Source organism: Rhamphochromis longiceps, linkage group LG7, assembly GCF_057381845.1.
Source record: "Rhamphochromis longiceps isolate RC_006_pf linkage group LG7, R_longiceps_female_GT1.1, whole genome shotgun sequence".
NCBI lineage: Eukaryota > Metazoa > Chordata > Actinopteri > Cichliformes > Cichlidae > Rhamphochromis > Rhamphochromis longiceps.
The window spans coordinates 18,860,419-18,872,635 of record NC_140563.1 but is presented as its reverse complement, the minus strand read 5'-3'; the positions used below and the strand labels follow the sequence as shown (position 1 = coordinate 18,872,635).

The 12,217-nt window shown below is 39.1% G+C and overlaps 1 protein-coding gene across 1 annotated transcript; it reads left to right on the top strand.

Moving 5' to 3' along the window:
• Positions 1-2,709: 2,709 nt before the first annotated feature.
• Positions 2,710-11,986, top strand: parvg (parvin, gamma). The gene is given in 13 exon segments (XM_085412701.1): positions 2,710-3,009; positions 3,932-3,996; positions 4,543-4,645; positions 4,807-4,950; positions 6,089-6,204; positions 6,308-6,363; positions 6,461-6,492; positions 6,596-6,657; positions 7,430-7,498; positions 7,620-7,721; positions 8,590-8,662; positions 10,633-10,692; positions 10,695-11,986. Coding segments are annotated over 13 exon segments (978 nt in total). The 5' UTR covers positions 2,710-2,942; the 3' UTR covers positions 10,724-11,986.
• Positions 11,987-12,217: the final 231 nt, after the last annotated feature.

The following is a 12,217-nucleotide window of genomic DNA, read 5'->3' as shown; positions in this document are numbered from 1 at the left end:
TTCAGACAGCTCTCCAAGGAGACCCGGACCTATTACTACTCTCCTGAAGCAGAGCTGGCCCTGTGGTGCCACCTCAAGACCTGCTAAGATGTACAGTGCACGACTGCTCATGCATTTTCGAGCCGGTCTGAATTATTGAGAGAATGGATGAGTCAATTCAGACAGAGTTAACACTGGCTGGTTCACCAGTGTGTGTCTGAATTTTTTTCTTTTTCTGTTTAATCTAGGCTATCAGAAAAATAAATGTGTGGAATCAAGCAGAATGGGAATTTTATTTTATCTCTTGCTTGTGAGATTGGTTAAATTTGCTTTGGCTTTCTGAGCGAGATTGGCTTTTGAACAGACAGTTCCTTCAATTTGGGTTTAGCTAAAGGAATTATAGGTTTATTTTAGGCCTTTATTTTCTTGTCTCTTTCCTTTGTTGCTATGGTAACCTTCCACATCCCCTAAATTGCCCCTCGTCTGACTGATGGGTGGTCCTTTTTCTTTTCTTCAACAAGGCCAGTGCACAGACAGAGGTCGTTGTTTTGTTGTCTATCTTTGCTTTTCTTTTTCTTTTCCTTTTAATGTGTTTGTGTAACCGAGAAGGCCAGATGACGGCAAATTGATCCGGGTGGTCACAGATGGAGATGTGTGAGTCGAGCCTGAGTGGTTCAGGCCTCTGAGTGTCACGCTTCTCACGGCCCTCCTGAAGTGTAGTTTTCAAAACAATACACTTATACCCAAGAGTCTTCCCTGTTCTTGTTCGCTCAATGACTACTTATTATTAAAGTCTTATCCAGGGTTCGTGTCACAGAGCATAAACGCTCCTATCAGAAAACGCTCGGCGTCGAAGCCAATATCAAAAAGAGGAAGTGCTATCTTCTTCTCTGCCACATCCTCTCATGCGCTTATCTTCCTTTTCAACCCTGTGACATGTTATTTTCTTTCAAGCCAACAGTTTTCAAATTGAGTACAGCCAGACCTTTGCATTGATAGAAATAACAAGAGTCTATTCAGATTGAGTACAGCCCTCCACTTCTGATATATCGCTGTTTTGACACTTTGTGGAGTTGACATCAGCTAAGGAACTCAATTCTGCCGAGTCGCTCCCAGAGTGCTGAAGGTAAGCTTATTCAAAAAGACTTTTTGTTTATGACCTTGTTTGAAAGTTACTGTCAACCTCAGGAAAAGGAAGCCACACACAATCTAAACACCCAGAGAAAGAGAAGTTGCTCACCGAGGCGTTTCTGTTCCACAGATCCAGGAAACAACCGTTTGACAAGCTCCAGGTCACGTCTGTTTTGTCAGAGTGTGTTGCTTTATGTGTTTGCTGTGCTTTGTCTCAGGCCATATGATTCAAAATGTTCACAGAAACAAGACCAGCCCCTGTAACTCTGCAGGGACCTGAAGTTCTTGATCTAATGAGTTTGCCGTTGAGAAAAAAAAGAAAAGGGAAAAAAAGAAGTGAGGAAGTTAAGTGGCTTCCTGTTTTGGTATAACGTGTTTTTGGAACAGATCGATTCCAAACCCAATCAGTTTCCGTTTCTCTGTGTTTTTAGAAACGTGTAACACCTTCAGTCAGAGTAATATACCTGCATTAGAAGTTCTGTGTGGCTGAGCTGAGCACAAGGCTGTTTTTGTCTTTGTACTTTAAAAGCAACAATTCTGAGATACAAGATTTCCTCTCAAAGGTAAGCTGTCTGCCATCACAGCCGGCATTTTTCACTGCTGGTCAGTCCTCAAAACCAGCTGAAAACTGAGCAGTATGGCTCCGGACTTACTGAGGCACCACTGAGAGTATTTTCTGCCAAACATATTCATAGAGAAAGTGTTTCTTCATTCTTCTGTGCTTTACAACCCACTTTCCCCCCTGAGAAAGTTGGAACAAATTGTGTACAAATTGTGTATTGTGATGAAAGCAGAATTCAGTGATTTGCACATCCTTTAAACCTTGCCTTTGGGGTGCAAAGACAAATAGTAAAACTGCGAAGTGTTTAAAAAAAGAGATGCACATTTTGAATTTGAAGCCAGCAACATGCTTTGGAAGAGGTTATATTAGGGCTATGTTTCCTGCTGGGTGTCTTTTAATAACAGTCCAAGCATGTGGTAAGTCTTAAGACCAACTGATTGAAAGTAAAATGTTTTTCTGTTCTTGCTTGAAATAGAATTATTATCTTCCTCTTTGTATTTTACATCAAAGTAGGAAATTGAACGGTCCCAATATTTTCAATAGTTGACTATTCTGACTAGAGGAAGGTGATTTTACCATCTGGACTATTTTAATAAGGAGTCATGCTGTTGTGCAGAGTGTGGTTTGACTTTGTTTAGCCAAAATAAGCAGGGTCTTCTTGAAAAGGACATCTGGACAACAATGCAAACAATGAAACTCTGTACCTTTTAGCATTAATAAACCCTTCTCAAAGTTTGCAAGTTTGCTGTTTGCTGTTTATATGAACGGTTCATGTTCCCTTTAATCCAGATGTTGTATTCATGTCTAAAAAAATGTACCGTTTTAATTAGTAGACCACAAGACATCACCTCTGTTCAAATGAGTCCAAACTCATTTATTTTGCATGGAAATCTTTTCAAAATTTGGTTTGTAGATGGAACAATGGAGCTTACACTGTTTTTGTAGATGTTCTTCTGGGCCCATGCAGAAAAATGTCTGGTTTGCCTCTTGTTTGCGCGCGCCCCCCCCCAAACAAAATCAGCTGGTGTCAAGAAGTTCTACCTCACCAATACTTAACAAATATCTAAAAACAATAGTTTCTAATGTAAATCATCCTCTGAGCTGGAAGAAGAGAAGAGGGGTACACCGCTATTCGATCTTTAAAACTTTGAGAACCCTGCTTGATCTTGTATTGATATCATACACTGTGTATTAGAAATTCCTGTAGTTTGTTGTAATTTTATGTAAATGTGTTGACAGGTCAGAGGTGAAGATATCACTTTGCAGAGGAATGATGGAGGAGAACATCTTTAATTATCAGAAAGAAGAAGAGCTTGTGGAACTTGAGTCTTTTCAGGGTATGTTTGCATTTACTCAAAAGGTCAATCTTAGTCATCAGTGATTCATGTGGCACATGTAAAAGATCATCCCAGTGACCTCATATTGAAAATCGTGTCTGCCTCGTGCATTTCTATTAGACTTTCGCCAATATTATATAATGAGGATAATGAATATAGACGTGTCCAGTCTATCTGTAATCATTTAAACCTGCAGGACATGACCTTCGGATCATTTGGGGGCACTGATGTTGTGAACTTGAAAGGTGACAGTTGCTCATTTACACATTTAGCAGACATGGAGGAAATGAGTTTAGGTCCTGTATTCTCTTTCATGTGAAATCTGGTGTGCTCTGGTCTCTGCCACCTCCTGGGGTGAATATCTGGTTTTTAATTTGCTGAATCCTCCACTATGTTCCCCGGCTAGTATCAAAGTTTTTGTGTACCGAATGATGGGTTTATAAAACACCGACTTCATCGAGAAAGCAGTTCTGTTGGGAGCTGAAATTGGCCACAATTCAAAAGCATTGCATAAAGATGCAAGACGCTCCATACAGCAGAGTTGGAGTGGGCTTGTCTTTCTAAGTAAAGCAATAGATTTCGAATAATTCTTTGATCCATACTCCACATAAAATTATGATTCTCGCAGCTTAATTATATTGCCAAGTTAGAAGTTCTGCCGAGATAGATTAGACTAACCGAAACAGCTTTGCGGGCTCTGCTGATTTCTATGTTGCTCGGGAGGGCTGGATGTATGAAGGGAATGCATTTGAAAATGGCCAACCTCAAAGTATATGTGAATAAGCAGCAAACATAGTGGTACTGCCAAAACATGTAAAACCTATCACTGAAATATTCAAAGCAGAAATTCTAAAGAGAGCTATCAGATGCACTTTGGGTGACGTAAGAGACTAGCGCAGTTTTGTTTTCATGTCCATTACAGGGGAGAAGAGGAAACTCATACAACCAACATCTTTAAAAGACCCCAAACTTGAAAAGCTGAAGGAGGTAAGAAATGAATCCCTGCCTTGCACATGTCGGATTCGCTTTCTTCTATTTCACATTTACTGTAACATCAAACGCCCGTCCTGGACAGCCGCAGATCTGAGATTACCTTTGTGTCTTTAGTGGGCTGCATACAGGAATAAGGTGTGAGGATGGGTGAAATTTTAATGAGCATAATTATAAGAGAAGATGGGAGACAGATGTCACGGCGAGGAGCCAGCAGACTCTGCTGGATCAGAATTTTAAACATATTGTTGTAAAGAGGGCAGCGCTAATGTTTCACACAAATGGAAAAATTGAAATAATTCTGACGTCTTATATGTAAACTTGAGAGGAAAACAAGTGAAATATAAGCTTTCTTTTAGATGAGCACTTGTATCTTGCATTATTATTATTATTATCTGTTTCGGGATCCAAAAGCACAATCTTTAAAAACAGGGTCTCTTGCTGTTTTTTTTCTTCATCTGCAACACTGATAAAGGAAAAATGTATGCAAGAAGATGAAAGCGGATAATTTCTCTGACCGTGTGATGAATTATATCTCGGTAGGCACTGGTTGATTGGATCAATAAGACTTTGAAACCCGAGCACATCGTTGTTCAGAGTCTGGAGGAGGATGTGTATGATGGACTGGTACTTCATCACCTGCTGTGTGAGATAATGAATATTTGATATTTCATTTATCATACTTACTTGCGTTTGATAGTGATTTGACTGAGAGGATGAAAAACAAACAGATATTATGTTAAAAAGCTGGAGGTTGTTGTCAGTCAGACCCTATAATGATACTCGGTTGTTTCTTGATTTCTTCAGCCAGGTTGGCCGACGTGCATTTGAATGTGGAAGAGATAGCGCTGACCAGCACAGCTCAGATCCGCAAGCTGGAAATAATCATGGAGGAGCTGGGCAAGAGACTGGGCACGCAGGACAGCAGTCAGATCAAATGGAACGTCAAACGTGAGTCATGCTGCCGACTGGGCTTCGCAAACAAACAAGTCAACAAATGTTCTCTTCTGGCAACCCTCTCATTTCAACAGGATTTGGTGCTATCACAAGGGTACCATGTAAGCTTACACCAACTGCGCAGGATTTTGGTGGAGATAAAATTTCCTGACATTATAGGGTTTCATTTTAATCACATGTCAGTGCTGGTTGCTTGGTTATGCAGAGAAATAACTTATAGACTGCTGAACACTTTACCTAAAATGTTCTTTCTTGGGCTGACACAACATAACCTGGCAGGGCAGCTGTCAGATTCTTGACTACAATTATTTCACTTTCTTTCATTGCCTTCCTTTGCGTTTTGTTCAGGGTGAATCCAAATAGAAGACAGGGAAACGTATCAAAAAAGACTAATGTGTGAGAATGCTAATTAAAAGTTAACATGATTTGGTGATAATCATGTTTGCTGCTGTTCTGTAGTACAACCCCAATTCAAACAAAGTTAGTGTACAGTGTAAAATGTAAATAAAAATCAAATCCAATGATTTGATGAACTGAGAAAATGTTAAGAAAAAATAAGGTCATTTTGACTTTGATGGCAGCAGCTGAGCTAACAGTTTTCATAAAAGAGTAAATTGTCTCATGTTAAACATTCTGAATTTTGATTGATTGAATTGATTTAGTCTGAATAAAATCTCAGTTTATGGGATTTGCTTGTTGCTTTTATTAAAAAAACAAAAACCTAAAAATAGGGCTGTACATGCATCACCATTTAAATTCTTTTAATGTTAGGCAACAGGAGTAATAATAAGGATAATATATTACCAAGAAGGTCAATATAATATGGTAATATTGTCTAACAGGGTCATCATGGAGTTGTTCTTAATGGGAGTGCTCCGATCATTAGCTGTGGAGAAAGTTTTACTTACAGAGTGAAGACATAAATAGATAAAAATAAATGCTATTGTTTAGATTTGCTGAAAACTGGATTGATATTGAAAATAGCTGCTGGTGAGTACTAATGGTAAGTAGGTTATGGGGCCAAGTGTCAGTTTCTTATTTATCAAAGACACTCGTGCCCTGCTTGAGAGTTTGATCACATCGGCCGATTTTTCTTTTGTGTGTGTCTGGTCCTCTGCTGTTTACCTGTCAGTCATCCACAACAAGGACCTTCTGGCCACCCTTCATCTGCTTGTTGCCATGGTGAGATGTTTCCAGCCTGAATTGGATTTGCCCTCTGATGTGAAGATTGAAGTTGTAGTCGTAGAAGTAAGTTGTTCTTGTCAAACTTTGGCACTTTTTCTTTTGCTCCAGGATGGTTTCAGACACACTTTGTGTAATTGTTGCTCATTGTGGTGTGCTGTACACCCAGGTCAGCAAAAGTGGAATCAAATCAGATGTGCAAGTGGAAATCTTAACAGAGGGAAGGTGAGGTGCTTACTGCCTCGTGTGATCCTGTAAATGTGAAGAAAAACTCACCTCATATATATATATATATATATATAAATCCTTTTTGCCTTTTCAGCAGCGACACAGACTCCCTCAGCAATACTGAAAGTGAGTGAGAGTGGTCAGAGGTTGAGCTGATGTGACATCTTGAATGTCATCCAAAAAGCATTACAGCCTACTAACACATTTTTTTGGCTGTCTGGTCACCCAGGGGAAGATCCCATTGAGCAACTGCTGAAGCTTGAGGCTCACAAGGTCAACACAGTGAAAAAGGTATAACAAGGACACCAGAAAAAGTAAAGAAGTGCCGAGATTTTTTAAAGGTGTTGACTTTCTCATCTCTAGAGAGAGAGGAACTCCAGTGGTGTTAACACAAATGATAAATGTCACGCTGTGTGTTTGTTGCCTGATCTGAACCTTCAATACATGGCAGATGAACAGAGCTGGCTGGTGAAGGACGGGACTCTTAATCCAATGTGCTTGTAAGGCTTTTTGGCCTTTTTGCAAAAGATGATTTTCAAATACTGTTGAGCATGATCTTTTTCTTTCTTTCTTTCTTTCTTTTAAAAAAAAAAAATCAAATAATTTTCACAGACTGCATGTAAAAAAATGGAAGTAGCCACCATGACAACACTCATGGGTTAGTGAAATCCTGTTTTGAAGACTCAATTTTAGGATTTTGGAGCCAGAAGTTCCAATATTTGACTAAGATAACTAAATGCCTGAACACAAGAGTTGTGAGAACACTTGAAATACAGGACAACAAAGTCTGAAATGAGCTATAGGCTGACACAAAGCAGCTCACAGAGAGAGAGAGACAAAAAAATCTCATATTTTAAAAGGGCAGTCGTTTTTTGCTGACTGACTAATACTTTCCTTGATTTCGAGTGAGCTACACGAGGTGCAGAATGAACAAGTTTAGATGTCCTACTTTAAGAGTCTGATATATTAACCATTCCAACTAATGCTTTGGGTTTTGATGAAGATACCCTAAATTGTCAAGTTGCATTTCAAACTGCACAGTTTTATAATTTCTCTGTTGTAGGCCCTGGTACACTTTGTCAACCAGCATATATCATCTCTGGGTCTGCAGGTGATAGATATGGACAAACAGGTATACACCAACAGCTGGAAACCTTCTACTGCTTACAGGCTTTCTTTTGATAAAAATAGACTCAGTGATTACTTCCCTTATCACTTTCAATGTTCCAATGCTCTGTGGGTTTGCTGTCCAGTTTGCTGATGGTGTGATTCTGCTGCTGCTGATCGGACAGTTGGAGGGTTTTTTCATCCCGCTCTTTGACTTCAACCTGACCCCTGTCAGTGACTCTGAGATGGTAAAGTATAGATTCACATATATGGATTCATGCCACATTCAAAGCTTTATTTTCTCAAAATATAACTCAAAATTCTGTTCAAATGTATTTTATTTTTGGTGCAGTGTACGCATTCACACAAATTCCTTTATTCAGTTCACAAGTGTTAGGAATGAAGTACACTTTTTCATCTGATCATCTATCAATCTAATTCCCGGCCGATCACTTGGATACAGTACTAAAACATGACCCAGAACAGTGCCCATTAAAAGATATGATATGATCAAATGAATATTATACAGTCCCCATAATAAAAGTTGTTGTTGTTGTTGTTAAAAACATAAATGTCAGGTTATTTGGTGATTCTGAATTAGCTGTAGTTGGTGTGAATGATTGTCTGTTTCTCTGTGCTGGTCCTGTGATGGACCACTAACATTTCCAGGGTTGTATAATACTCCAGGGCATACTGTGTGTTTGCCAGATGTTAGCTGGGACAGGCTCCAGCCCTCCCATGCCCCTAGTTGGGAAAGCATTTAAGAAAATAGATGTATGATTTTAAAAGTAATTAGTACCTATAGCTATTACTATGCGATAAAAGCACCAGAGTACAAAAGGCTTGTAGTATATTATCATAGTGGAATAAAATATACAAGTATTATAAAATGGAAATCTTCAAATTTAAAGTTAAAGCACTTCATAATTGTAAGTTCAGCACTAAAGTACAGTTTATTCAATAAATATCTCTACTGTTGTTACAGAGTCAACTTTTTTACCAAAAGTGGGGTAGAATATAGCTTTTGTTGTATGTGATATAGTCTTACAATAAGTGTGGTTCATTGCAGAATTATCTCATTTGAAATTTTTTTGTTGTTTTTTCAAAAAATTCTAGCTTCATAATGTCACCTTGGCCTTGGACCTCTTGAAGGATACAGGCTTTCAGCTCTCCAATGTTGACCCACAAGGTGAGACAAATCCACTTTGTTCACACATAACACACTCAGAACTTGTTCATGACTGTTTTACTGAGATTGAAATGCCAGGCACAGATGATGAAGAAGAAAAAAGGCCTGCAGATAAAATGATCGTTACCATGAAAAAATGAAATCCTACAGCGCTCCAAGACACCAATGTCAAACTAATTCAGTGATGATGCCCTTTATCAGGAGAATTTATCTGGATGACGGAAAAAATGCTAAAATGTGTTTGTATGTCATGCAAGGAAGGGGATTGCTGAATTAATGTGCTCTACACCGTGGAGTGAGAGTTTGAGAGTGTTTTGGAGAGGGAGATGGAATAGCGTGCTGAATATGAATGAGCGCCGCTCGTGCCATGATGAGTATCACTATAGATGATTAGACACAGAGATTGATCCTTACTGTTACTGTTACTAGGCTATATCAATGTGTGGGTGTTTATCTGAATGGATTTGTGTTATCTGTCTTACTGAAGACTGCTGCTAATATTTCACATGGAAAAGAGACAGTTGAAGTGGTTTGGGTATCCGAAGGGCCAACTAATCAAGGTGGTTCAGGCATATCCTATCAGGAGAAGGCCTCAGAGCGAAGCTAGGGCAAACCGAAGACATTACATCTCTTAGGTAGCATGGGAACACCTTGGTGTCCCCCCATCTGGATGAGTTGGAGGAGAAGGTTGGGGGAGACGGGAGCTCTGGGCTTCTCTGCTTAAACTGCAACCCAGACCCAGATAAGCAGCAGAAAATGGATGGATTAATGGCAGCTTTAGTGAATTTTACAGTGTGTAATCAACTGTATTCAATATTTACAAACATAATTTTTGTCAATATTAGATGAAGAACCAGATCAAGGTTTTGTATGTTTAGGTTAGTTTTTTATTATAACAAAATATCATGTTTGTGTGTTTGGGGGCTGTTTTTAATGGTGTAGGCTTGCTGTTGTAAGCCCCATCCACATAAAAAGAATTTGCCAAACGCCAATTGCACTTACAGCCAATCACTTTTTGCTTGTGACGTTGTTGTAGGTAGCCCTCATGGATGTTATGTTATTTAGCATGCAAGATGCCGACTTTCTTTGACATATACTCATGATCTCTAATGGCCACATGTACACATGAAAAGGTTCAAATTCTAGGAAGTCATAAAGCTACAGCATTCGTTTTTGTTTATTTTCAAGTTTAAAGCATACATCTGTGGTGGGTTCATGCGGTATGACTACATCGTATGCCACCAGCAACGCTCATGTGTGTGTTTGGGTAATTTCCTTCGGTCACATAGACTACATCATTCCATAAGGCGGAGAGTGAAATCAAGCAGGTGACCGGGTGAGTTACTGACTCCTCTAAGTGTGGGAATCAATCAGTGGCAAGCAGATTCACTCCACTTCCCTGCAGATGCGCTATTGACAGGAGGAACTTCCCTCTAAACTTGAATCTTCCTCTCTATAGATCGCTAAAGCTGTCCCACCATATTGCCTCCCAGCCACAGAGCCTGTAATTGTAAAATAAATCCTCGACACGATAACTGTTAATGTAAGGACTAGCACAATTAATCTGTGCCAGGAGCGAGTGGGTAATTTAATTCATTTTTAGTGTCTTTTTAATTAACGGCATAATTGCAGCCACTGAATGAGGAATCCCAGCTCTCAGGGCCTAAAATGAGAGCATGCTGCGTGAATTAATTAGGTTAGCCAATGGTGAAGTCGATCTTTCTGTCACATTCATTCAGTCAGAGCATCTCACAACAGAGAGCAATTTTGTAGGGATCTTATCTCACCAAGGACATATTGATTAAGTTTCCAACTAATGTTTTTTTTGTCCTCCTGATCTATGACCTCTTAGGATGGATTGTGAGAGTAGCTATTAGCTAATGCTGGTAAAAAGTGTCCGCATATTCTTACCGCCTCAGTGGCTTAAGGATGCTGCATGTGGATTATGTCTCCTCTGAATATTGTGACAGATATTGTCTCTCTGGACACCACTGCAACCTTGAAAGTCCTCTACGCTCTTTTCAACAAGCACAAAGGGAAATGAGAGAGGACATCGTGTGAAGAGGAGCGGCGCAGCGGGAAATACAGAAACGACCAAGTAGTGCGTTTAGCCAATTACTAAAAGGTGATTCTGCAGTTTTGAGAAGTTTGGCCGACGCTGTTTCCAGGCTGAATTAAAGGATTAAAGTTATGTTCTGTAAAGTGAAGTGAAATGATGGTTGGAGGATCTTTAGTTTGTGTATTATGATGTAGACTATGTGGCTTAAATATGTGGATCGCGACAGCCGAAAGAGGGTTTGAATAAAAATCATTCAGAATTATGCTTGAATGACTCAAAGTCGAAAGCTCCACAATCATTATAATTTTACTTGTTGCAAGTTAAATAACTTGTTGAAGCAGGATTACAGCCTTACAAATGTATTTTTAATGTCACTGTGTCTTTAAGAAAAATATGTATGTGAACATTTTTATCTCCATAAAGCTTAAAGAGCGCTACCAAAAACTGGAGGATTAGAGCTTCAGATGCGAGTACTAATACAGCAAATTGCTTGAGCAAATGAAAATGAGAAATATTACGATGTTGATGTTTATGCCTAAGCTGATGCAAGTCATTTGATGCAAACAAAATGTCAGTGACTGTCTTTTTAAAATAAGATCCAAAATTGTAACGGTACCAATAAAAGTCAAACAAGCCATCGACAGTCAAACAGGCTTTTAATAAACCTCAGGTTCTCTTTTCCTGTGCCAACGTGTAAAAAATACGTATAAAAGTGTGCCAACTCAATATGTCTTGACTGCACTATTGATTTCTTTACAACTTGTTTCATCATCTGTGTGTGTTTTTTGGTTGTTTTTAACTCTCATGTTTTAGAAAATATAAGCTATAAACATATTGTTGGTTACAATGTATTTATAGCCTTCACTGTTATATATTGCGTGCTGTAGCTGAAGCTGTAAGACCCAGTTTATGATAATGTATAATAATTACCATTTCAACAAAGGAAGCTAAACCTCACACTTCTGTGATTGCGTATGAGCACAGCACATTTAAATATAGCACCGTTAAATCTGTCACCTGTTTACATCATACTGACAGTACAAGGATCAATAAATATTCATTGACAGCATAAATCTACTGCATAGAAGTTTTGTTTTGGCTCACTGGTCACATTTGGTGTACTCTTGCCTAGCCCTTGTTTACCTCTTCTCTTCTTTTTTCAGTACATTTCCGCTTCAGACTAACAGTGTTGGAAAATGAGACTTTTCATTCTTTGTACACCACACCCCTGGCTTTGGCTGTCATTTCTCAATAAACAATGTGGATTTCTCTCTGCTTCTTTATGTGCTGCTCCTGACAGTCTGTGACCTCTTCCCCCCCCCCCATCCTTTTATCCACTGAATTGTTCACAATTCAATGTCGTGCAAATGTGAAGAGGGTGCAGCATGCAGTGACAGATAAAAGACGTGGTTATTACAAAAACGCATTTTTGTAAATTATGCGTCGAATTAGAGCGAGCTGGAACTGCGAAAATGCACTCAATGATCTCCTATTTA